We start from the raw sequence: 22,732 nt of genomic DNA on the forward strand, positions 1-22,732 counted from the left end.
AATATTGACCTAGTCATTTGTATATTGTATTTTATCACAGTATTTTGTGCATGAGGGGAAAGGACACGTGATATTCATTGGACTTCCTTAGTATTAAAAATCATTGACGATGTCCTTTCCCTGAGAACTTTATAATTATTTAGAAAATTACTAGTGTTAGAATATAATAGGAACACAGAAGGAGGTGACAGATAAGGACAATAAAATCTATCTAGTCTGTCTGATTTAATTTTCTAAGAACATCTGATGACCTTGCATCACACAGGTTGGCTGTGATGTTCAGGAAAGAGATATGCAATCTTACTGCTGAGAATTGTTAATCTAAGCATACACACTTATTGAATTTATTCAGAGATTTTATCTAACAAATTTATTTCTTTCCCAAATTAGGTTGCTCCATCTACCTTTGTCATTGACTACGTTAAAACTGAAGGCCTTATGGTTATCTGACAACCAGTCCCAGCCTTTACTTACATTCCAGACAGACAAAGACCCCGAAACAGGAGAAAAAATTTTAACGTGTGTTTTACTTCCACAGATGCCTTCTGAGCCAGCCATCCAAGGTAATGTGCCTAAAAGTAATGAATGCATTAGCATCTGCTTTCCATTCAGCTACGTTAGAAAGAATTGCATCTCAGCTTAAAGATCCCCTTTCTATAACTGGAAATACCTTAAAATGGTGGCTTTATTTGGCAAAACTAAATGTAACCCTGGTCTGACCACAAAGTTCTGGGCACCAGCTAGTTCTTCGGGTCAGCACCCAAACCAGGGTCACTGAAGTGGAGGAGCAGCCTAATGGTTAGTGCAGCGGGCTTTGATCCTGGCAACCCGGGTTCAATTCCCACTGCAGCTCCTTGTGACCTTGGGCAAGTCACTTAACCCTCCATTGCTCCAGGTACAAAATAACTTGTGATTTTGAGTCCTCTAGGGACAGAGAAAGTACCTACATATAATGTGTACAGCGCTGTGTACTTCTAGTAGCGCTATAGAAATGATTAGTAGTAGTAGTACTACAAAGGCTTTATTTCTTGCTGAGCTGGGTGCAGGCCAAGGCCAGGCTTCATCCTGGTAGGCCGTAGGATTTTAAGCCACACTTCATCTTTATTTCCTTATCAGTCTGGGAGCAAATTAACTTCACTCTCACTCCAAAGAAACTCAACATTCCAGGATTTGTAGTTTTATGCAAACAGAACTTTACTGGAATGCTAAAACAGGCAGAAATCCATGTTTCATACTTTCTTGTAACAAAACAGTTTCTTTTGTAGCCAGTTTACTTTGCTGAAAGAGGTTTTAGTGTCAATTTAAGATTCTTGTTGTAAATCTTAACTACTTAATTAATAGTTTTAGAAATCCTAGGGTATTTACATATTGTGATAGCACCACCAGTCAAATAACCATCCTTTCTGGCAGAACAATCCAAGGCTTTCTGCAGCAAGCTGTCCTGCTGGGCTTTATTCAGCTGCCAGACCCACTTAGGATCAGACCACCCTGTCTGTCCAGAGGTGCACTTCTTCAAGCTTCTGCTGAACAGATTTGTTCCTGTACTGCTCCCAGGCTGGGTTAACCCTTTCTACCCACCCAGAGCACACCTCACACTCAGTTAATGCTTTTGTTGGCAAAAACCTCCTCTTAATTCAGCCTCAGATTATTGGGCCTATCCGGGACACCCCCGCTCTTCACAGGTCCAGGTGGGATTGAAGGCAACCAAAGATCATGTGATCACTAATATAACTCCTCAGCTCCACCCCCACTATGACACCCATTGTCTGTTACTCTTTACTAATCCTCCCTCTGGGTTGGGCAGCACTCCCACCCACCATTATTATTATTATTTATTTAGATTTTGCTCACACCTTTTTCAGTAGTAGCGCAAGGTGAGTTACATTCAGGTACACTGGATATTTCTCTGTCCCAGGAGGGCTCACAATCTAAGTTTGTACCTGAGGCAATGGAAGGTTAAGTGACTTGCAGATCACAAGGAGCAGCAATGGGATTTGAACCGGCCACCTCTGGATTGCAAGACCGGTGCTCTAACCACTAGGCCACTCCTCCACTGCTCTCCCTCCCACCTGGCGACTCTGGAGAGTTCTACAGCAGTCTAGTAATCCCCTAGGGAAATCCCAAACACAATTTACCAGGAGATTACATAAACAACCTTTGATCTGTAAAATCTCTTGTGTCTTGCTTGTTCTAGATAATTTGCCACGATGTGGAGCATTTGAGAGTTTGGTCGGTGATATGTCAGATGACACGTGGAATGAACAGGCAATGAATAGGATCAGTGCAATCCGCTTTTTAGAAGATGAAAAAGATGAAGAGGATGATAAGGTATTTTTTGGACCAATGTGATGTATTTGAATTTGTCTTTGTGTTTACTGCATGCATGTTGTAGCTATGGAATTTCCCTTCCTTTTACTCCTCTTCCCTCTTTTATTTATAAGTAATAATGGTCTCGCTGTCATTTGTAAAAATAGTGCTACGGCATCTCAGGTGAGTTGATATTTATGAGCACTATGTTTTTGGTAGCAAGGGTTGGGAGTCCTGTTGCCTGCTATTCTCTGCCATTTATTAACCACATTAGCTATAATGGGCTCTATATTCAAAAAGATTTAACTAGATAGGAAAGGCTCCTGCCTGGTTAAATCACGCTGGTCATCTCAGAGGGAATACTCAGCATCACTTAAGCGGGCAGTGCCACTAAATATCCACTCTGACCTTCACAGCAGGGGTAGTCTGGAGGCAGAGTCGGGGCAGACCTGGAAGTTATGTGGAACCAGCAATATTTGGTGCTGGTGCCCACATAGCTAATTGGACAAGTAGGGCCACTTAAATAGCAGTTTAATCTTTGCCTGGTTAGCTTCAAGGTATTGTTACTGATCCGGATATATTCAGTGCTGGTGCCAAGGTCTAATGCTCACCTCAAGAAAAAGATCCAGGTGTCATTGTAAACAGTACGTTGAAATCTTCTGGCCAGTGTGCGTCGACGGCCGAAAAAGCAAACAGGATGCTAGAAATTATTAGGAAGGGGATGCAAAATAAGACCAAGAATATTATAATTTCTCTTTATTGCTCCATGGTGTGACCTCACCTTTATTGCCTTTAGTTCTGGTTGCCATATCTCAAAAAAGATGTAACTGAATTAGAAAAGGTTCAATGAAGAGCAAACCAAATGACAAATGGGATGGAACTCCTCTCATATGAGGAAAGGCTAAAGAGATTAGGGCTCTTCAGCTTGGAAAAGAGACAGCTGAGGGGAGATATGGTTGACATCTATAAAATCCTGAGTGGTGCAGAATGGGTAAAAGTGAATCGATTTTTCCCTGTATCAAAAAATGCAAAGACCAGGGGACGCTCAATGAAATTACATGGAAATACATTTAAAATAAATAGGAGGAAATATTTTGTCACTCAAAGAATAGTTAAGCTCTGGAATTCACTGCCGGAGGATGTGGTATCAGCGGTTAGCATATCTGGGTTTAGAAAAGGTCTGGACAAGTTCCTGGAGGAAAAGTCCATAGTTTGTTATTGGACATGGAGGAAGCCACTGCTTGCCCCGGGATAGGTAGCATGAATCTTGCTACTATGTGGGATTCTGTCAGGTACCTGTAACCTGGATTGGTCACTGTTGGAAGCAGGATACTGGGCTAGATGGACCATAGGTCTGACTCAGTATGGCTTTTCTTATGTTCTTATGTACCACCAGCTGAATATTTATTGAATGTGTTCAGTTTCTCGTGGAATTACATTCCATGGGCATAGGATGCTCATTGTAGCTGTATATTCTTCATTCGTTAGATTAGATTGTTTATTAGATTCTTGATATACTGCCTTTCTGTGGTACAGCCAAAGTGGTTAACATATTCTATACAGATACTTTCTCGGTCCCTAGTGTGCCTCACAGTCTAAGTTTTTGTACATTACAAGAGAACCTTGCAAATTTATGTGACTGGGCCTCTAAATAGTAGATGAACTTGAATACGAACAAGTACAAAGTGATGTATATAGGGAACAATAATGTTTATGTTTGTTTATTAGGGCAATTAATAATACCGCCTTTCAGTACAGGAATCAAAATGGTGTACATAACAAAGTAGAAAATAGAAGGAACCACAAATATGCGAATAGGACAGAGAGAAAGAAAAGGGCAAGGTATTGAAAAGGGAGGGGATACTAGAGGGGCTAGACACAGGTAGGAGCAAATGACTTAATAGCCTATCGAGCCAGGGATCCAGACACACTCAGCATGTGTAATAGAGGGGGCCAGAGACGGGCAACAAGCAATTAAATACTGCAAGGTTTGTTTATTTTTTTTATACACCATTTCTTCAAAAAGCTGCAAAATATTTTTCTATGAAACATAATTCAATGCAGATGTGAAGAATCGGTACAAACCCAATCTGCCATATGCATATTCAGGAACAGTATGTTGAGATCCCATCAGCTCAATGTGTGGTGACAGATAATTTTAGGAATTATTAGACAAGGAATGGAAACTATTGTAGTACCTATGCGCTGCTCCATGCTGTGTCCACAACTTTGGTGCATTTCTGGTTGACAGATGTCATAAGAGATATAGCAGAACTAGGAAAAGTATAATAAAGGATAACCAACATAATAAAGGGGATGGAATGATTTCCCTAAGAGAAAATTGAGCTTACCGCCGCTTTGTAAAAGGACCCCTATATTTCTTAGACGAATCAATGTGACAAGGCGGTGGCCACGGCCAGAAGGATGCTAGGCTGCATAGAGAGGGATATAACCAGCAGAAGAAAGGAGTTGTTGATGCCCCTGTACAAGTTGTTGGTGAGGCCTAGATTATTGTGTTTAGTTTTGGAGGCTGTATCTTGCTATGGATGTAAAAAAAGACTTGAAGCAGTTCAGAGAAAAGTGACAAAAATAGTATGAGGTTTGTGCCACAAGACGTATGAGGAGAGACATGAGGACCTGAAGATGTACACCCTGGAGGAAAGGAGAGACAGGGATGATATGATACAGACATTCAAATATTTGAAAGGTATTAATATACAAATAGAACCTTTTCCACGGAAGGGAAGGTGGTAAAACTAGAGGACAAGAATTTAGATTGCAGGGGGTCTAACTTAGGAATAATATCAGGAAGTACTTTTTCACAGAGAGGGTAGTAGATGCCTGGAATGCTGTTCCATGGGAGGTGGCGAAAATGAAAACAGTAACAGAATTCAAAAAATGTGTGGGATAAACACAAAGGAATCCTGTATGGAAGGCATGGAACCAAGTAAGCTTAGCGGTGATTAGGTGACAACATGAGTAATTGAGAAGCAAAGCTAATGCTAGGCAGACTTCTACAGTCTGTGCCCTAATCTTGGCTGGACAGATAGGCCAGTGCTGGTCAGACTTCTAAGGTTTGTGCCCCGATCATGGCTGGAGAGATTTGGATGGGCTGGAGTGGGCTTCGATGACAGCTTCAGTAGTTGAAGAATAAGGCCAGTGCCAAGCAGTCTTCTACAGTATGTGCCCTGAAAATGGCAGGACAGATCAAGATCCTACCTTACGCTGTGAGTTTCTTGTTGGGCAGACTGGATGGAGTATACAAGTTTTTATCTGCCATCATCTACTATGTTACTATTTAATGTTTTTATTCATACAGGCTTTTGAAAATTGAGTGACTATTCTAGGGGATGGCTTCGGTGATTCTGCAGTGTACATGCAGTAAAATGTTACTAGGCTTGAATTCTGTGATGAATGCTTTCTCTGCTGATTGATTAGGTTTTCTTTATTTTAAAATTTACATTGTAAACCACTTTGTACTGGATAAGATAAGCGGTCTATCAAATTTAATAAACATAAACAAGTTCCTGGAGGAAAAGTCCATACATTATTATTAAACAGATAAAATTGGCATAAGCGGCACGTAAACGGTTGGACCTACTGACACCTAGCCAGCCAGGTTTTCAGGATATGATTTATTGGCTGAGCAGTTCACCAAATTAAAATCAAATAATTAAAAGTCATTGCAGAAAGGAACACACGTGCTTGACAGGAAAGAAATTAAGGTAAAGAGCATCAAAGTAAAAACTTTGTAAGAGAGACAAAAGAGGAATGACAGGAACACAGACCACACACTGATTTGCTAGAGTCAGTATACCCTGGGAGGAACAACTGTGTCCATGATAAGCTAAAAGCCCTCTTACTTATCTGAGAGGGCTTTTAGTTTATCGTGGACACAGGGCTTTTAGTGTGGACACTGGCACAGTCTTCAGCAAGGACCTAAATCTTGGATAAGATGGCTGCAAACTTATATCGCGAGGAAGGGAATTCCATAAGGAAGGGCATAGGCGTAGTTTGACTGTTTCATTTGGGGGGGGGCAAAGAATGGGCGGAGCATATTAGCATATCATTTGCATATATACATATGCAAATGAATATGCTAATATGGAGGAAGGAAATGAAATTTACAGGCAAAATATCACAGATGCACATTTCAAAAAGCTGACACATTTCAATTAATAAATTATGAATAAAAGTTTATTTTATTCATAATTTATTAATTGAAATGTGTCAGCTTTTTGAAATGTGCATCTGTGATATTTTGCCTGTAAATTTCATTTCCTTCCTCCATATTAGCATATTCATTTGCATATGTATATAAAAATAAAAATACTTTTATTTACCTTTGTTGTCTGATCATTTAGTTTTTCTATTCGCTTTGATCCCAGTGTCTTCTGTTTTATGCAGTGTCTTCTTTCCAGTAGGCTTCCCTCTGCTCCCCACCCTCCCAGTCCCATCCATCTCTTGCTCCTTCCCTCTGCTCCCCACCCCTCCCAGTCCCATCCATCTTCTGTGCCTTCCCTCTGCTCACCATCCCTCCGTCCTATCCATCTTCTGTTCCTTCCCTCTGCTGTGCCTGACCTCTCCCAATCCCATCCATCTCCTGGTCCATCCCTCTGCTCCCCACCCCTCGCAGTCCCATCCATCTCTTGCTCCTTCCCTCTGCTCCCCACCCCTCCCAGTCCAATCCATCTCCTGGTCCTTCCCTCTGCTCCCAACGCTCCCAGTCCCATCCATCTCTTGCTCCTTCCCTCTGCTCCCCACCCCTCCCAGTCCAATCCATCTCCTGGTCCTTCCCTCTGCTCCCAACGCTCCCAGTCCCATCCATCTCTTGCTCCTTCCCTCTGCTCCCCACCCCTCCCAGTCCCATCCATCTTCTGTTCCTTCCCTCTGCTCACCATCCCTCCGTCCCATCCATCTTCCCTCTGCTCCCCCCCCCACCGCGAGGTCAAGATGGTGACTCCGTTTACCCCCTCTCTTCCTCCCTCCCTCCGGCGCAGGCAGCAGTCTTTTCCAGCGTTCCTGGCAGCGGTAGCAATGTACACGCTGCCTTCGGTCTGCCCCGGAAGCCTTCTCTTCAAGTTCCTGTTCCCACCTATGCGGGAACAGGAACTTGAAGAGAAGGCTTCGGGGCAGAGCCAAAGGCAGCGTGTACAACGCTACCGCTGCCAGGAACGCTGGAAAAGACTGCTGCCTGCGCCGGAGGGAGAGAGGAAGAGAGAGGGGTAGACGGACACGCTCCTCTCCGTCCGCTTGGCTTCCCTGCCCTCTCTGTCTGCGTCCCGCCCGAAAGGAAATGACGTCAGAGGAAGGCGGGACGCAGATAGAGAGGGCAGGGAAGCCAAGCGGATGGAGAGGAGCGCGTGCCTGCATGTGTTTTTTTTTTTTAAACTAATGGCGCGGCGGCGCCTCGCGTCGTTTGGGGGGGCATTTCCCCCCCTCGCCCCCCCCAGTCTACGCCTATGAGGAAGGGGCTAAATAGGCAAAGGCTTTCTTGTTGATTTGCTGGGATCCAGCGACAAGTAGGAGAGTATAGGAGTTTTTGCGTGAGTATGAGGATTTTAAAGTGAACATTTGAGGCAACCAGAGGTGTTGATTGAGCAGTGGGGTGATATGGTCAAACCGAGTGGCCTTTGACAGGATACGAACAGCGGTATTTTGAACCCACAGTGAATACGCTCCAGAGAGATTTGCACGCACTGCCTCCTTGATATGCAGATCTATGTCGTGCATATTGATTGTGGATATCCTGAAAACCTGACGGCTGGGTGTAGCCTGAGGACTGGGTCGAGAAGCACTGATCTAGAGGAAAAGAGAGGTAGCACAGATCACTACCTTTCCACCTTTCAATCCAACTCAGGCCAAAATCTGTTAGCATTTCTTATGGAAATTTGGAAATGTGTATTCTGAGAGGAATATATAATGTAATCATTTTGGTCAGAAGAATTGATTGCAAATACATATATATGCTGTTGTCTTATTAAATGTTAGTTTTATCCTAGCAGTAGCTTGTATGAGATGTTTATATTCTGGTAATGGAATTTTCAAGTTTGCTAATCTGCATTAATGATACAACCCAGTTATTTTAGTCTGTAATCACACAGGTTCAGATAAGCCACCATTTATCATCAAGCATGGCAAAAGGTTGATTGCCAATAGAAAACATGATGAGCTATGTGTTAGTTTTTGTTCTGTCAGGCCCTCAATTTAAAAGTATTCCCATGTGTATATAGCAGCTTATAAACATGTAGAGCGCCTACATATGCAAATAGTGATTTTACAAAGCCACACGGGGCGATCCACACCATGGTTAGACAGCAAGGGGACATGGAGAGGGAGTGGTTTGAGTGGTCCAGAAATGCTGAGGGATATTCCGCATTTACATTCTTTAGTACTACAAAAAAAAAATTGATGATGGCATTTACACTTGCCCCAAGGTACACACTTGAGTGGTCAGGTGTAAAAACCAAGGTCAGGCCCACCTTGATCACCCCTCCCCCTGCCAATATAATCTGCAAACCCCCGTGACAACTCCCCTGAAAGGATCCTCCACCTACTCCAGAAGTCCCCAGACATCCAAATCCTTACCCCTCAATCCCTCTCACCAGCTCTTACTGGTATCCCTGATGTCTAGTGGGAGCAGGAGCAGAGATGCCAAGTTACCCATTCCAGAAGGGAGGCTTTTTGACTGGTCCTGATTTCTGCCAACCTCATCCTGGTGCATGATGGGACCTGCAGCACTGACTTCAATGCATAGCATCATGGACTACAAATACCACACAACTTTGGGATGCAAGTTTAAAACCAGGACCAGTCAAAAAGTCTCTCTCCTGGAATGGGTAACTTGCAGCTCTGAGTAGGAATGAATCTCCAAGTCCTTTCTGCTTATGTTGGTCCTGTGTTCAAAATGATGCCCATGACCCATAGAGGTAGTCTTGTAGTACTACTGCTAAAGGTCAGGCTTCCATATAAGGGCAATATATGCAAGCCGCTTAGGCGCAATTCACATGGTAACTTGACCACAAGTGTTAGTACTATGACATTACCACCAGGAATTGCAGGTGACATTTTGAACTCCAGACAAGCATGAGCAAAAGCAACTGGGGATTACTATTGCTATCACTAGAAATGAGGGACCCCTGTAAGAGCCAGGGAGGGGGATTGGTGTGGGTCTACTTGGGGTTTTGGATAACTTGAGGGGGGTTGTCATGGGGAGTTACTGATTGGGGGTGTCAGTAGTTGCAGATCATATCAGGAGCAGAAATCTTAAAAAGCAGCTGCCATGTATGAGTAGGGGGATATATACAGGCTCATTTTCAAAGCACTTAGCCTCCCAAAGTTCCATAGAAACCTATGGAACTTAGCCTCCCAAAGTGCTTTGAAAATATGCCTCATAGTATGCTTTTTCCCCCCGTGTATAGATTTTTTTTTAATCTCTGCCTCCACAGGATGTGAAGAGCCATGGACAGGCAGTTCTGCATGTACTTACGTGTATTTGAAAAAAAGGATCTGCATTTTTGGCAGAGCCTTTCTAAACTACTGTGAGAATTTTCCAAGTCCCAATCTGGATGTCTTCATTCTCCACTCTACATCCTATGTAAAATTGAGCTTTAAACTACTGTAATTAACTTTACTGAATTTTATTTGTATTTTTCAGTAGTAACTCAAGGTGAGTTACATTCAAGTACACTGGGTATTTCTGTCCCTGAAGGGGCTCACAATTTAATTTTGTACCTGAGGCAATGGAGGGTTAAGTGTAACCACTCGCCTCCACCTACTCTCCTCTCCTCCTTCCTGTACACATTAATTGATTTGATTTGCTTACTTTATTTATTTTTTGTCTATTAGATTGTAAGCTCTTTGAGCAGGGACTGTCTTTCTTCTATGTTTGTACAGCGCTGCGTACGCCTTGTAGCGCTATAGAAATGCTAAATAGTAGTAGTAGTAGTAGTAGTAGTTAAGTGACTTGCCCAAGATCACAAGGAGCAGCAGTGGGATTTGAACTGGCCACTTCTGGATATCAAGACTAGTGTTCTAACCACTCCTCCACAAATCCTCCACGAAGCAGCAGCAGGAGGCCAACATTTTCTTTTTGGCTCCACAAAAAGAGTGTAATCTCTGGTTTCAGGGAAGTAGATATATAGGGGAAGAAGATTTAAATTTTTGATTTAAATAGCAGTACTTGATTTTCTGTTTTGAATTGTGAAGCCTTGTATATTTGCAATATTATCTTTATGTAGGGAAAACAATTTGACATGGACTCCTGTTTTAAATCAACACCTCTTAAACAGACACACAGATGCACACCATTGGTTTCTTAGTAAGTTAATATGCAGATTGTGTGTTAATGAATGTGCTAGGTAGCCTGATTGTCTACATTGGATACGGTGCAGTAAAATAATACAATACAAATACTGGAAACAAAGTGCAGAGCTAATAAGGATCAATAAGTTTTAGATGATAGCTTTTTATTGAACATCTGTGACTAGCTTATGAGAGCTGTGCTGCCTCTGGATTATTTGAAGTCGATGAAGCTATGCTGTTTCTTCACAGACTTGGTGAAGGGAGCTGCCTAGCTCTCAAAAGCATAGCCTGTCACCGCTACCACCGTACTTTGCTTGAGAACCAAGTGGCATTTTAGAGTTAGGCTTTCTGACTACTAAAGTAAAGAGCGACCAGTTCTTCTTTAAACCTTTCTGGTTATCTATTTCTTAAAGGGAACACTTCTTCGGAGAGCTACGCCACACCCTGGTGAATTAAAAACCATGAAAAAGACGGTGGAAAATCTACGGAATGACATAAACGCTGCTAAAGGCCTGGATTCGAACAAAAATGAGGTTAATAATACCTTTGACAGAGTGACTACATCTGTGTAGCATCTTCGCTCCATGCCTCACCTCTCACATCTTCCCGTTTGGCCAGAATATACCCTTCTTTGGGACCTCAGTCACTCTTCTGTTATGACCAGCACACGATTCATCATTCCCTTTCCTGGCTGGGTGAAGGTGCTGCTTACTGGAACAAAGTGCCTTAATTCTTGACAATTGTCAACGCACTAATCTACCAGTTACTAGTGCCATTTTGTTTTATTTTTTTATTGTTCTTTTTTTTTTTAACATGCGCTGCTCTTTAGTGCCACATTTCACTTTGCACATACAGGAAATGTACTTTTAAAAGGGCTGGGTTGTTCTGCAGCCAACCACAGTTTGGACCTACTGCTGAGAAATGCTAAAGGTTTTATGTGAAATTCAAAGTTATTTTTAATTTTATTTTTGTGGCAGCTCAAATGATGTACATTTAAAAAAAAGTTTTATATAGGAATTTCCTAAGAAAAGGATGTATTTCCTTTTTATAATGTTGTCATGAAAATGGTACGAACTGTAGAATATAATCCTAGTGTTACAGAAAGTCTACTTGTATTTGTGTCACCTGGCTGTGCCTTAATGTGTTTTGTTATATGTCAGACTGCTCATAAGATACACCTTTGAGTAGAAGTACGAAGGTAAAATTACGATGCCTTTGATGTATTTGTACAGTTTATTTGCTAATTATTATCTGGGGTAAGGTAGAATTTTAATCGGGAAAACAAGCTGCAAATCTTGGTCTTAAAACATTATATGTTGTGCACAGTGGATTTCTGGAAACCACTAAACTGCCACTCTGTTTTTATTGAATAAATTTGCCTTCACACTTAGGGCTCTGTTTACTAAGCCGTGTTATAGGCGCATTAGCATCTTTAACACGCTTTAACCATGTACTCACGTTAACCGCGTACGCGCCTACAATATCCCTACAGACGCTTACACGGTTAGCGCGCGCACTAATTGTAGGCGCGTTAAAAACACTAATGTGCCTTAGTAAATAGGGCCCTTAGTGAAAAGATTAAAGATTAAAAATAAAATGATAAGCCAGTGTAATCATGTACTGTGCTAGCTTGGACGCCTGTGCCCCTCTTTTAGATAAATGTTTAATTGAACTCAGCATAGGAATGGTTCAGGAGTACGCTATTAAATTATGACTTCATATGCTGAAAAGGAAATCAGGATGTTAATAAATTGTTCATTAGAGGTTTTATAATCGGTATTTAAGAACTGTAATAAATGAAAGCCGGTCGACTCTTGGAACCTTGCGGAATAGTTATTATTAAACCTGTGACTAAAACTTGAATATTCTGCATAATTGATTTGCTGTATTTTGAACACTTTATCCAGAAAGCATGTCCATTCATTGGCTAATTAATTTTTGGTATGTGTTTTAAGTAATTGGGGAAATGACAGCAATCTACTTCTAGTGCGTCTTCATTCAAGACAAATACTTTAAGCTCTTTTGGTACAGCTTTCCCATTGCTTTCAGGGTGCATTAGGGGTAATTTCTAAGGTGGCAATTCTGTAAATTGGATATCCTGAAGACCTGACTGGCTGGGGAGCCCCCAGGACAGGTTTGGTCACCACTGGCATAGGGCAAGTATGCACATACGTGTCAATTAAGGTGCCTGGGGTATACACGTATATAGCTGTGTTACCAATGCATAAGGTATACTTTTATGTGGTATATGCATAGACATCCCAGGGGCAGTTGTTGGATGGTACTAGGGCAAAGCTGTGATAAACACACATTTTATAAAATGTACATGTATTAGGTTTAACCTTTCCATTCAAGCTTCTGCTATCTTAGTGGTCAATGCAGAAAGCTATGCAGTACAGCTGCTTAATGTGTGGCTACTATCTATAAATTAGTGAGACAAAAATACTGAGCTATGCAGTATACAATGACCATGCAAGTTACCCCACAGCTTGTTGAAAAATGTCACCTTTCCTGTCGGAGAGACGATTGGCTGAGGCACTGAAAAGAAGGGTGACCTTTTTTTTTTTTTAAGTTGCCAGTGGTCTGCATCGCACCAATCTACCTTCCCTCCTGCCTAGCCCAACCCCCCTCCTTCCCCCCTCCCAATATTAAATTTATTTTTTTCCATGGTGTCTAGTGGCACCCCTTCATCCAACTTGATCGATACCCTCACCCCCCCCTCCTCAAGATTTGAGAATGCCCTGGTATCTAGTGGCACCCCCTGAATCAAAATTTTTTCTTATATAGCAGACTGCTCTAGGATGCACCACACAAGGCCAGGTGCCAGTTCAGTTTGGGAAACACTGGTCTGATGCTTCCAGGTCCCCTCCTGGCATACTTTGAATACTAGGCAGAGTACTTTTCACTTCTTGTCCTCTTTCCTATGGAATAATCTTCTCCTCTCACTGCATTCCAAACCCTCCTACGAAAGATTTTGAATGGACCTAAAGATTCATTTACTTACCTTCTGGATACCAGCCTCCAGCTAGACCAAGGTACCTTCATCTGTGAATCTGTTTTGAAACCTGTGTGCTGTGTGGTTCATTCTTTTCTTTAACACCTCACCCCTTGAACCCTATCCCAGGGCCTCCTGAGTGCCTCCCTACAAATACCTTAAAGAGAGGCAGAAGCGATGTTCCTCTGGGTTATTTTTTACATATTTGTATGCTTTCAAAAGTAGGCACACAGATTCAAACCTCTCTCCAACCATAGCCCTAGGAATATCTCTGCTCTGTTTGAGTAAGATATGTGCATGCTGGCTATGCATGTGTGGTGGAGACAAAAACAGTATCTGAATTCTAGAGAGCTTGGGATAAGTACATAGGCTCTCTATGGGAGTGATAGGGAGTGTAGACGGCATGGATGGGCAGACTGGATAAGCCATAGGGTCTTTATCTGCCTTCATTTTTCTCTCTTTCTATCTTTATGCACACGTTAGATGTGTACAACAAACCCAGATGTCTGATATACTTCATAGACTTCCTTAAACTCCAGAGAATCAACACCAATGAAGGGTTAGCCGATGAACCTCAGTAGTATTGCACTGTGTTAACTGTCTTTATACACAGAGACTTGCATATTTAGGTCCTCACTGGTTCTTAGGCCACCTCCTTCCTGTGTGCCTAATTGACTTGGTCTTTGCATATTAGATGTGTAAGCAAATGAGCCTATTTTCATGCATGAAGCATATTTATGTTCAGAAAATGTTTTAAAATCTTCTTAAGTAACAGGTTTTTCTGCATTCCTAGTTTTTATGCAATTTAAAGAGGGGATTTTTTACCTTTTTTTCTACTGTAGTTAGTTTTTGTACCAATGGTGTTACATGCTCTTGCCATGTTTTTGCAGAATGGTTCAGGAGTACGCTATTAAATTATGACTTCATATCCTGAAAAGGAAATCAGGATGTTAATAAATTGTTCATTAGAGGTTTTATAATCAGTATTTAAGAACTGTAATAAATGAAAGCCGGTCGACTCTTGGAACCTTGCGGAATAGTTATTATTAAACCTGTGACTAAAACCTGCATAATTGATTTGCTGTATCCAGAAACCATGTCCATTCATTGGCTAATTAATGTTTGATATGTGTTTTAAGTAATTGGGAAATGTTAACAATCTACTTCTAGTGCGTCTTTATTCAAAACAAATACTTTAAGCTCTTTTGGTACAGCTTTCCCATTGCATTCAAGGTACATTAGGGGTGATTTCTAAGGTGGCAATTCTGTAAATTGGATATCCTGAAGACCTGACTGGCTGGGGAGCCCCCAGGACAGGTTTGGTCACCACTGGCATAGGGCAAGTATGCACATACGTATCAGATTGTAATTTTATAACAGTGCACTTGTAAACATTCTCATAAATGTACTTCTTTTGTAAATGCTACGTAGACACATGTGTTTTATAAAATAGATTCCTACAATAAACAGAGAAAATGATGGCAGATAAAACCACATGGCTTATCCAGCCTGCCCATCCATACCTACAGCTGCTAATATCTACTATCCCTCCCTCTCCCTTAGAGATTCTCTATTCCTATCCCATGCTTTTTAAATTCAGATACAATGCACTAGAAGGTGATTTCGTCCTTTCCATAAGAAAGTATTTCCTTAGATTACTTCTGAGTCAACTTTCACCTTCATCATTTGCCTCTTCATTCCAGAGATTCTTTTCAATTGAGAGACTTGCTTCCTGTGCATTTATGCCATGGAGGCATTTAAATGTCTCTATCATATTTCCCTTCTACCACCTTTCTTCTAAAGTATACATATTGACAGGGCTTTTTTGAGGGGGTACTTGGAGGGGTACTTAGTACCGGCACCTTTTCCATTGTCTACACACCAATTCTGCCTTGTCATAGATTCTGTGACTGGTTGCAGGAGGCCTGGCTATTGTGAGGTGGGTCCCTCAGTGATCAATCACCCCACCCCTGAAGGGTGGCCTGGCATTTGAGTTCTGGCACCTTTTTCCCTATAAAAAAATGCACTGCATATTGAGATCTTTGATTTATCATGAAGGCTACAGTGGTTGTAGACCAGCAGCAGCAACTGGAGTTGCGGCAGGAGGCACCACAATTACTTCTGCAGCTGCAGCAGAAACAAAAGGAGAGCTAGGGTTGTGGGAGAAGGAAAAAAGATCCAACTGTTGAAGGTACCCCAAGAGGACGAAGAATGACATGAAGAAAGGTTCTCCACTTTGTCCTCTATAGCCAATATGAAGATTATGGTCTGTGGGTTTTAAAAAATTTGTTAAAATTGCCTTTTTTACAATATAAAACAAAGTGTTATACAAGTCAGAAAAGAACGCCAACAAATAGAGGAAAGAAAAATAGGCATTCAAGCAACCAAACTTTCACCAGATCTCTGCAGCAGTCATGATTGTACGTACCAGACACACAATCTCAAATTTCACCATTGACTTCAGGCTCATCATCTGCCTCTAAACTGGATATCAGGTGCAGCGAATCTGTTAAAAGCCTGAGAGAAAAATTGGGATTTTAAACCAATTTTAAAATTTCTATATGCAACCTCTGCACATAGATCTAATGGTAAACTGTTCCATAAAAATGGAGCCAAAAAATAAGAGGCACTCTTGCAAGTGGCTTCTCAGTAGGCCTAAGACAGATTAGAAAGTACAAGTCTATGGTCATTGATAGAATGGAGCAAATGTGTAGATCCATAAGGAATAGTACACTGGGCAAGATAGATAGGATGGCCAGTATATAGGGCTTTGTGAGTTAAAAAGAGAATTTTGAAAGAGATCCTGTATTCAACCAGCAGCCAATGCAATTTTCGAAGAAGAGGGGTGACGTGGTCTCTTCTCTTTGCATGACATAAAACACAGGCTGCCATATTCTGCAGTCTGTAATCTTTTTAGATTGACTTTGGTGGCACCAATGTATACCACATTGCAATAGCTGCAGACTTATAAATGCATGAAACAATGTGTGCATGTCAGAAAAGTCTAAGAAGCTACATAGCGATCTAAGTTTGCACAGTGGTCAACTGGATTTGAGGACTGAAGAAATTTGAGGGAAAAATCTCAGTTCGGAATTGATAATGACACCCAAATATTTAAATTGCTCAACAGGTTGTACAGGAAGACCAAATAGAATAGGAGTGATGACCGGGGGACTAGAATGGCAAACAACCCAACATGATCTTGTCTTTTTAGGGTTGAGTACCAGATGATGATCTGATAGCCAATTTGCTACATTGTCCAAACAAGCTTGCAATAGGCTCAGCTCTGGGCTTTTGTTTGTAGTATAATGGATTAGAAGGATATCATCAGGCCAGAAGATTGAATAAGAAATGCAAGGGGAATAAAAAAAAAAGATTGAATAGAAACAAAGAAAGTACAGATCCCTGAGGGACTCCAGAAAATGGGGGCTAGGAGTCAGACTGAGAATCCACCATTAATACTCAAAGTCTGTCCTTGAAGAAAGGAGGTAAACCATCTGAACTATACCTGTAAACCCAATAGAGAGTGGAGGAGTGGCCTAGTGGTTAGGGTGGTGGACTTTGGTCCTGGGGAACTGAGGAACTGAGTTCAATTCCCACTTCAGGCACAGGCAGCTCCTTTTGACTCTGGGAAAGTCACTTAACCCTCCCATTGCCCCATGCAAGCATTGAGCCTGCCATGAGTGGGAAAGCGCAGGGTACAAATGTAAAAAAAAAAAAAAAAAAAGACGCTGTAGAAGACGTTGGTGGTCAACTATATCAAAGGCAGCAGACAAGTCTAAAGGTAAGACAAGTGCAACAAAACCCTAATCTAATTTCTTATATATTTTGTTTTATACTATTAGGACACCACTGTGTTAAGATTTTTTTTTAAAGTAGCATTCTTCTCACAATAAAATATCATGTGTCCCCTCCTCTCCATCTTGTCTGTACCTGTTTTATCACAAAAAAAATGCAGATCATCAATTGAATGGTTAGCTTCATAGCAATGGGCAACAAAGAGCACTACTTGAATATTCCTTGCTAATGCAATGTCTGTGTTCTATTAATTTTGTCTTGACCATCCTTTTTGTTTTATTCACATATAGCAGCTTACAGGGACAAATAACAAGGTATAATGTCTGAGAGGATACATACGATTAGTCACTAAATAGACAAATTTGTTCAGGACTATAGAATGCTTGCATACTGTGCACTTTCCACATTTGGAATGACCAGTGTATGTTATGCTTCCTAGGGCAATTTCTGGTAGGACTGAAGGCACAAGTTTCCCCCTCAAATTCTTGTTTCTTGAGCAAGCAATAATCGATCTCTTGTCCTTGAAACATATATGTGTTTCTAAGATGTGCCAGTTGTTCATAATTGCCCTCCGGAACTGATTTCAAAATTGGGAGAACCTCAAGAGTGCACACAACATCTGGCTTGGTCTTACTGTTTTTAACTTCCAACAGTGATTCTCTATTTTGAGCTCTTGCTCTTTTCAAACTGTTCTGGATGCAATTTAGTGCAGAAGCGGTGTTTTACAAGAGATACATTGATGATGTATACTTGCTGTGGAGAGGAGATGTTACCAAACTTCTAGAATTTTACAAGTGGCTTAACACATACGACAAGAATTTGCACGTCAAGATCCAATATGATACACATCTGATTTCATACTTGGATATCCTGATTATCAAAACAGATTATTGTTTTGTGACAACAGTATATAAGAAGCCAACAGAAATACTTACCTCCACTTCACAAGTTTCCATAACAGAAATTTGAAAACTAACCTCCCGTATTCACAGTTTTTACGACTGCGAAGACTGCACTAATCTTGAAGAGCTTGAGGGACCATCTACTCTACTACTTCTCAACCATTGGACCCTTTCTGCCTGGGGTTTATCTGCTTCAGTGCTTCTCAGCTACAGAATCCCTCCTGCCTAATGCTCATCCATTTTAAGCCGCTGGACACCTTCCACCTGGGGCTGTTGCTCTAACACCTCTGCGCCGTGGAACACTAGTCTGCTGGTAGTGGTGGGGTGGGGTTGGGGGATCATCCACTGTGGTGCCTCAGACAATGGATCCCCCTTCCACCTGAGGATGTTACTCCATCCATTTCCTCATTGAAAGCAACTGCATACAGTTTCTGCCCTGAAAACGCAGTGATCAGATTGGTACAAAAGATTTTAACTTAGCTGATAATATGGTTGAGCTTTTCCTTGATATAACTGAAAGCTAAGGTCAAAGCCTTGAACTAAATCCTAGCTTCAATTGGGAGCCAATATCTAAAATGGGTAAGGAGAGATGCTCTCTCCAACTAAACCTAATCAACAGTCTGGCTGCAGAATTTTGGGCTTTTATGGAGTTTCCCTGCCAGTTTTTAGGTACAATAAATTACAGTAGTTCATGTGGTAGATAACATGAAAAATAGAAATAAAACTTCTCTTATCAAATAATGGAGTTGCATCCTGAGCAGTCTCAAATGGGAATACAAACTCTGTACAACCCCAGAGATCTGTTGGTGCATTTCCAAGGCACAAATGATCTTCACACCTACTGATCACGTGATCATTCGGTTCTAAAAAATGAACCCCAATATATATCGTATGCCAGCCTCAAATGCCTTACCCACCTACATGACAGCAGAAAGTGTTCTGTCCTCCGACAGCCTTTTCCTGCTTGTGGTGTGACACGTTTTCTGTTATTTGCACTGCAGAGTCACATCAGCAATGCATTGTGGTGGGTGTAGGTATTGGTAGTTGGTAGGCTCTACTCCCCTGGTGCTTTCCCCCTGCTTACTGGGTCAGAGTGTGCCCTGTTTTGTTTCCTGTTGTAGTCCATGCGGTAGTGGCCATTTTTGTAAGCCAGTTTTAGTTCCCTTTCCTGTGTTACCCACGTTAGAGAACATAGTTCTTACCTTGAATGGTGCTGAAAGAGGGCATTGTACACCATTGTGCCAGCTCTGACCTACTGCTAATCTTAGTACCAGGGGACTCTTTGCCAGTGGGGCATAACCTCTGATCTGCAGCCCTGAAGAGGACAGGTACAAATCAAGGTAGGGTATACACAAAAAGTAGCACATATGAGTTTAACTTGTTGGGCAGACTGGATGGACCGTGCAGGTCTTTTTCTGCCGTCATCTACTACTATAAATCAATGGTTTCTTGAAATTCATACCCTTCTTAGACACCCAAAGAAGTTACCATAATAGAGTTAAGCCTCAAGTTTTTATTGACCTTCTAGTATATTGCATTACTAGTTACATTTTTCCTCTTGACTTGCATGTTTACGTTAGAGATCAAACTGTCTACATTTCCTTACTTTTGAAGAACAGCAGGTATTAATTAGACAAGGTTATTCCTCTCTCTCTTAAGTTTTCCCTAATGCCATTCAGTTAGTTATCACTTGCAGTAGGGATCCTCCTGTAATCATTGAAAACCTCTTTTGATTATCTCTTTCTTCCCATAAGAGTACTAAGACTGATTTAAGTACAACATACTTTCCATCTTGAGTATACTCATTACAACTGAGTGAGAATAATGCAAGACATTGTTGAGCTCCATCAACAAGCCAGTCAAAAGATTACCAGCCTTTCCAGATGTACTGATTTTCTATCACTGTCCTGTTTTTTTTCTCTGTTATCCATACCCAAACTACTTCACTCAGTAGTGTATAGTTCAAAGCCAGTTGAACAGTGTTAGGTGCTATAGGCAAACCTTTACGTCTTGCATCCCTCCCCCTCTGGACAGCATCCCCTTCTCACCAGAACCCCAGGAGTTCCCCTCTGTCTTCCCTGTCACCGTAGAAGTTCCTTTTTGTTCACCTCCATCAAGTTCTCTTTCCAGTTCTCTCGCCATCTCCAGGAGTACTGTATTTCTCTCTCCACTCCTACACAAAACATTTCCCATGTAATCCTATTTACCCCTTGTTTCCATCCTCCCATTTTAACATCAATATTTTTAATTTGTAAACCGCTTAGATAATTATATTTGTGATATATTAAATAAAATTGAACTATAACCTGCACAGCATCTCTCCCTTTACCTTAGGCTGGCAGCAGCAAATGAGTAGGCTCGATTCACTCAAAAGAAGGTCTCTCTGCTCAATACTGTTCCACTCAAGGGTTTGGCAGTCAGGCAGAGTACAGTCACCAGCATCTATGTGCATTCAAATGCCAGCCTCTCTTGTTTGGAGCCTCAAGTCTGGCTAGAAGACAAACTCACTTGTTCAGTACATATTTTTATCATTCCCACTTTTGTAACTCTCTTATCCCTTATTTGTCCTGGTTGTCCTAGTTAGATTGTAAGCTCTTTCAAGCAGGGACTGTCTCTTTATGTCCAGTGTATAGCGCTGCATACGTCTAGTAGCACTTTAGAAATGATAAGTAGTAGGTGGGAGGGGACACCACTTTTGGGGGTAATTCTGTAACTTGGTACCTCAATATAGGCAACAACAGAAGAAGAGAGGAATTCCAAAGTACACAGAAAAAGGTGAAATAGCAGAAAAAAGCACCAAAGGCCTCCAAGGTTGGGATAGCAAAACAGTTCTTTAATGAGAGACCCAACATAATCTTTGTTTCCATATAAACACCCGTGCCCCGAAGGAGTTTGCTGCAGTGGCATCTGAGACGTAGCACTAGTGAGGCAAACTGCTGACTAAGCTTTCAGCGTATTGGATAGTGTTTATTGACAGAGTAGATTTCAATAATTTACCCCTGACGCAGGCGTTTATGTCGAAAAACACGACCCATGTAGGATCTCTCATTTAAAGACCTGCTTTGTTATCTTACTTGGAGACCCTGGTGGCTAGTGGGAGGCAAGAACAATCAGATACTCCTGTCCTGTCTGTTCTATGGTCCAACATGGTGACTCTAATGGTACTACTGCTAAGTGTCAGAGCTGCCATTTGGACCTCAGAGCTGATGGGACAGAAAAATCTAGAAATTGCTTCTGTTCCCCACTAGCCACCAGGGACCCCTCATAAGAGCTGGAGGGACGTTCGGGGTGGGGGATCTGGTGCTTGGGGTTGAACGGTGTCAGATGGTGCTGACTGGTGGTAAGGGCATCCTCTATAGCATGGATGCACTTACTGCCTCTTCTTAAGGAGGCAATATGTGCTTCACATTATCTGCAGTGGTGACACCGCATGGTAACTTACTGTACACTAACTGCAAAGTGCTGTCCATGCCCAGAACCCACCCATTCTCCACCCATTTCCTGACCCCTTTCATGGCAAGAAGTTACCATGTGAATAAGCATCATGGCTGTGCTGCATCTGTTATCTGGGTTATATGCTAACAGTTACCATGCACTAAACATGCCTTTTTGTCTTTCTCTAGTGTCTCAAGTGCCTTACAAACTTCAAAGATAAGGCTAATGGATCAATTTAAATAAATAAGAAGTAACACCTCTACCCCTGATGAAACTTGTTGCACCCACTTATTCTTCTGTATCACACAGAAGAAATTCAGATCAAGCTTTGAAGTACAGCTAGATATATTTTCCAGGAAGAACAATTGAGGGGTAGAGATTCAGAAGGGTTTAAGTGGACAGGAGAGGCTGCCTTCTTAAATCTTGATCAGCAAGTCAAACGGGGATATTTAGCAGCAGTGAACCTCCCCACTAACTGCCACGGCACTGTCTATCTAGTGTTGGGCTGTCTGAGCATGGAGTAAATATTTTTTTCATTCAAAGAATAGTTAAGCTAGGGAACTATTTGCCGTAGGATGTAATAACAGCAGTTAGTGTATCTGGGTTTAAAGAAGATTTGGACAAGTTCTTGGAGGAAATGCCCAAAGTCTGCCATTGAGATGGACATGGGGGAAGCCACTGCTTGCCCTAGGATTGGTACCATGGAATGTTGTTATTTGGGTTTCTGCCAGGTACTTGTGACCTGGATTGGCCACTGTTGGAAACAGGATACTGGGCTAGATGTACCATTGGTCTGACCCAGTATGGCTATTCTTATGTTGTTAACTTCTGGATCTATGAATGACCTGGATATTCAATGGCAGTGTCTGGTCATGGCCTGCCCATTGGATTTTCAGGCCTGATTCAGCTCACAGCTGTCAGTGGCTTTAAAAACTGCTGGCTGACAGGTTGAATATCGCCTGGTAGGTGCTATAAATGAAGGTTTGGTGAA

The 22,732-nt window shown here is 41.7% G+C and overlaps 1 protein-coding gene across 1 annotated transcript in view; it reads left to right on the forward strand.

The window, feature by feature from the left end:
* LRRC1 (leucine rich repeat containing 1) overlaps nt 1–12,474 on the forward strand; it is a 222,038-nt gene extending 209,564 nt beyond the window's left edge. Inside the window, exons 12-14 of the mRNA XM_030198969.1 lie at nt 391–563; nt 2,195–2,328; nt 11,025–12,474. Coding sequence (XP_030054829.1) covers nt 391–563; nt 2,195–2,328; nt 11,025–11,183 — 466 coding nt within the window. The 3' untranslated portion in view covers nt 11,184–12,474. The remainder of the gene's footprint in view (nt 1–390; nt 564–2,194; nt 2,329–11,024) is intronic.
* Nucleotides 12,475–22,732: the final 10,258 nt, after the last annotated feature.

Source organism: Microcaecilia unicolor, chromosome 3, assembly GCF_901765095.1.
Source record: "Microcaecilia unicolor chromosome 3, aMicUni1.1, whole genome shotgun sequence".
NCBI lineage: Eukaryota > Metazoa > Chordata > Amphibia > Gymnophiona > Siphonopidae > Microcaecilia > Microcaecilia unicolor.